Below are 5,000 nucleotides of genomic sequence, written 5' to 3'. Positions count from 1 at the left end.
TTACCTAAAAAAAAAAAGGTAACACCGGCACTCTCCGTGGAAAGGAACTGGGGACCCTACCACGTACTCACTCCAAAAGCATCACAACGTGAAAACTGCAATTGAGTATCATGCTGTGACCACGGCGGCTCAGACATGAACCTACCGTTAAATGATGATGATATATATACATATACATATACATACATATATATATATATATATATATATATATATATATATATATATATATATATATATATATATATATACATATATATATATATATATATATATATATATATATATATGTATATATACATATATATACATACACATACGAGTGTGTATATACATATATATTTATATATACACATGTATGTGTGTGAAGAACATGCTGAACAAATTGCAAGTAGAACAACGAAGGGAAGTACAAGAAAACACACGAATATGCCGAAGGCCTTTTCGCCTTTAATGCTTCATCAAGGCATATAAGACTAGATAAAGGATAAGTCCGATATGCGAAGCTTAGCCTCGCCGGGCTATGCCATGAGGGGAGCCCGGCCTGCGTCGACTAATGCCGACTCGCTCACGTGTGTCAGCTGGTGCTGACTCGGCTGAACCTAACTCTTACCCGCCGTGGTGCCCAGCCACAGCAGTAACCTCCAGGTGACAGAAGCAACTTCTCGCGCCTGGGCGGGGCGAGAACCGCCGACCCTCGGATGAGAGGCCGACACGTTACCACTGTACTAGCCCGGAGGCTTGCTGACTAGAGATTCATAGAAGTATATATATACATGTACTAAGCGGTCAGGTCACGCCGGTAATTAGGTGTGCGACGACCCTGTTGCGGAGTAGAAGTTTTTAGTTGTATGTATGAGCGCCGCTTCTACCATCTTCCTTTGTCGTGGGAATATCTCTAGACTTTTATGCCCTGATGAAGCAATAAATGCGGAAAGGCCTTCGGCATATTCGTGTGTTTTCTTATACTTCCCTTCGTTCTACTTGTGTATGCATGTGTGTGTGTGTGTGTGTGTGTGTGTGTGTGTGTGTGTGTGTGTGTGTGTGTGTGTGTGTGTGTGTGTGTGTGTGTGCGTGCGTGTACTGTATATATATATATATATATATATATATATATATATATATATATATATATATATATATATATACATATATATGTATGTGTTTACACATACATATATATACACATGTGTGTGTATGTGTGTATATAAATATATATATGCATACACACACACACACGCACACGCACACACATACACACACATACACACACACACACGCACGTATGCACGCACGCACACACATACATACATATACACACGCACACACACACAGACGCACACGTACACACACACACACACACACACACACACACACACACACATATATATATATATATACACACACACACACACACACACACAGACGCACACACACAAGGAAGAAATTGAAAAGGAAGATGAGGAAGAGAAACCACAGCAAAAATAAGTCGAAGGCGAAAAACAAAAGCGAAGTGGGTGAGCCGCAGCAGAGAGGGCAGGGGATGGCAGCCGTCGACGAGAGGGAAAAGCGAGACGAAAAAAGTAGACAAACGAAAGAGAGGAGGACAGAGTACGAAGGAAGAGATACGCACACAAAATAAGAAAGAGAAGAAGAGAAACCGCAATAAAAGCAGAAGAAAGTAAGTCAACAGCTGCGACTCACTCGAAGTGGGTGGGCACAGCCATGCAGCCGCCCTCGCGTCCGCGCTGGTGCAGGAAGGAAGCCGGGAGGTTGGGGTGGGTCTCCTCCAGGAGCTGCACCGTGGTCTTGTTAAGCCAGGGGATTTCCACGTCGTACTCCTCGCTCGGGTGGACATGCTGATCATGCCGCAAGAAGAGACAGTCGCACCTGTCGCCGTCGAAGGGTGTGTACAGGCTTCCCTCGGCGTAAGGGCTTCTGTTGCCGGACGGGTCTAAGTCCTCTTCGTCAGTGGAGGCGGTTTCTGGCCAGTCTGTGGGCGTGGGGTCGAGCTCGAGCCAGGGTGCGGATGCGGGGGAGGGGTCTCTAGTGCTCTGCAGCAGGTTGAGAGTTAGGAGACATATTGCCACGACCCACAGAAGGAACTTGACGCGGGGCCTGTAGGGGGAGGGCGGGAGAGTGAAGCGACGGTGGCCTGGTGGTGATGGGGGGGGGGGGGATGACGGTGGCACTGGCAGCTTTTATGGTGGTGGTGGTGATGGCGGTGATGATAATGACGGCGATGGCAAAGATATGGTAATGAGATATGTTATCGCAGCACCCCTTGCTGCGATAACATTGCAGCTGCTGTTTCCATTAATACTGAGGATCAAGCTACAAGTGTCGATGATGACACACCATTAATACTATTACAAAGTCTGCTGTTTCTCCTATTCTTATCGATATAATGTATCTGCCAAAGAAAAAGGCAATAATATACTTTAATAACTTATCATAATAAGAACTTTGATATATAATTACAGATATATACATAAAGAAATAGTGGAATCGGCATCTTCTCTCCAAAAATACAAGCATTTAAATCATTTTTCTATTTATCTACGTTTTATCTATTTATTACAATTTGTAACTCACCTTCCTTTTAGGATATACACTGTCATCCTCTTTAATGAAACTGGAAAAGAAAACTATTTAAGACATATGTACTTCAGTCAGACAATGAATGTTTTTTAAAACAATAATGATTATAATACATGATATCAATTCCAGTAATATCAAACATAGGGGTATTAATATCAGTATCCATGCGCGATATGAACCTTAGCAACATAGTAATTCTCGTGTATAGCTATCAGTCAAAAAGGTCTTCACATACTAGTTTGTCTATTCATCCTTTCTACTTATCAATATATGAAACGTTCCGGCACTGCAGATTCGTTCCCCAGAAACGGGCTAAGGGTCTGAGAGAATAAGCTGCTAACGTCATACTGCAGGCTGGGTCTCTCGCAGCTGCGTTCCGGCATCTATGGAATTGCCAGAAAAGATGTTTTCTTTGGCATGGCCCGCAGACAACAGCCGTGCCCAATCCTTCGGTCGCAAACAGCTGTGTCCCAGGCCCTCGGTCGCAAACAGCTGTGTCCCAGGCCCTCGGTCGCAAACAGCTGTGTCCCAGACCATCATACCCTCGGTCGCAAACAGCTGTGCCTCATACTCTCATACCCTCGGTCGCAAACAGCTGTGTCCCAGGCCCTGGGTCGCAAACAGCTGTGTCCCAGGCCCTCATACCCTCGGTCGCAAACAGCTGTGTCCCAGGCCCTCATACCCTCAGTCGCAAACAGCTGTGTCCTATACCCTCAGTCGCAAACAGCTGTGTCCCAGACCCTGGGTCGCAAACAGCTGTGTCCCAGACCCTCGGTCGCAAACAGCTGTGTCCCAGGCCCTGGGTCGCAAACAGCTGTGTACCATACTCTCATACCCTCGGTCGCAAAAAGCTGTGCCTCATGCCCTCGGTCGCAAACACCAAATCTGCTACGATTCCACGTCACGATTCGTCTCTCAAAGCTGGCTTTTCCTTTTAGAGTCTCTTTTGTATTTCTATTAAATGACCTTTTTAATGAATAATCTAAGGACTAGTCGAAGGATAAGAATAAAAAAAGCATGAATAACTTTCCTGTTATTATGTAAAATATGAACATCATTATGGAAGCTTGGACTTCAACATTTTATGATTAACCTTTCATGATTAAATACGTTTCCTACACGAATTATTTTTAAAGAATAAAAAAAAAACTTCTCAACGTGTGAGTCTTGATGAACTGAAGGTATACTGAGTATGATATTTTTTTTTTTATCTATGAATGGCCTTGAAAACAACTTCTAACCATAATTAGATAACACATCTTAAGTGAAGGACTGCCTGAAACTTACCACACCCGCACGGTCGATCCTGCATGGGTTCAACTTGTTTACACACAGACTGACACTCGCACACACACTTATACAACATAAGACTCAGACGCCTCCTACTGTCTCGCACGTAGCCTACATGGGTTCCGATCCCTCATGCAGATATGTGACACGCTAAAAGCTACCCAGGTAATTCCAAAAGGCAAACTCGGTCGTGAGTGACCTAAAGGTTCCACAACAAGGACTGGAGATTTGCCTTGAGAGGGAGGGCGCTGACCCGACGTGAGTTTCACTTTAATGGATGACGTCTCGCTTCAGGCGAAGGGGAGGGGGTGGAAGGGAAGGGAAGGTTGCGGAACAGGAGAAAAGTGGGAGAAAATAAGGGAAGGAGGGAAAAGAGGGATAAGGAGGGAAGAAGAGGATTATAGAGAGGTGGAGGGAAGGATAAGGAGGCAAGGAAGTGATAATGGCTAAGGGTGGAAGGAAAATGAGGACATAATGGGAGAATAAGTTGCATTAGATATGGTTTCAACTACATCTTCGTCAGGGATACAGCCATCAGCAAAATTACAAAACATACAAACATCAGACGTAAACAGAAGAGGCACCAAACATCTTTTAACCTACCGCGTGTTATTCGTATAATTATTGCCTCGACCATAGAGAATTTGAAAGGACTCTGTAGCTTCAAGACATCGCGACAGAAGAGAATGTAAATACCGCATCGGTTGTTAATAATCCAAGGTCGCGGTAACCATTAGCCTATTCAGGTAATAAACGACCAAGTCAGGTGAAAATGTCTGACCTGCTTTTATTTATTCCTCCGTCAGAAAAAAAGAGATACACACGTGCATTTCTGACGAGTATATAATGGAAACCGGTAAAAAAAAAATCTTGTAGTGAGATATTTATTTTCATTCATACCTTAAATGAGGGATAAGGAGGAAAGAGAGGAGAATGAGGGAGAAAGGAAGGGAGAAGCGGGAGATGAGGGGAACGGGTAAGGAGATGAGAGGATAAGGAGGGTTAAGGAAAGGATGGGGTAAGGAGAGAAGGGAGCGATAAAAAAGGAATAAGAGAATGAAAGGGAAAGGAAACGATGAGAAGGTAAGAAGCAAGGGGTAAATAATAAA

At 44.0% G+C, this 5,000-nt stretch overlaps 1 protein-coding gene across 2 annotated transcripts in view; it reads right to left on the bottom strand.

The window, feature by feature from the left end:
• The window catches only part of LOC119568376, a 16,764-nt gene that overhangs the window by 7,638 nt on the left and 4,126 nt on the right, over positions 1-5,000 (bottom strand). Inside the window, exons 2-3 of one of the 2 annotated variants that reach the window (XM_037916848.1) lie at positions 2,596-2,635; positions 1,705-2,118 (exon numbers count right to left, since the gene is read on the bottom strand). In XM_037916848.1, coding sequence (XP_037772776.1) covers positions 1,705-2,118; positions 2,596-2,621 — 440 coding nt within the window. In that variant the 5' untranslated portion in view covers positions 2,622-2,635. Of the gene's footprint in view, positions 1-1,704; positions 2,119-2,595; positions 3,100-5,000 lie in introns of those variants that run through there. The other variant, XM_037916847.1, reaches the window with a different exon arrangement.

The sequence above is a fragment of the Penaeus monodon genome, chromosome 43 (genome assembly GCF_015228065.2).
Source record: "Penaeus monodon isolate SGIC_2016 chromosome 43, NSTDA_Pmon_1, whole genome shotgun sequence".
NCBI lineage: Eukaryota > Metazoa > Arthropoda > Malacostraca > Decapoda > Penaeidae > Penaeus > Penaeus monodon.
The sequence above is the reverse complement of the archived record's forward strand: the minus strand, read 5'-3'. Positions and strand labels throughout refer to the sequence as shown.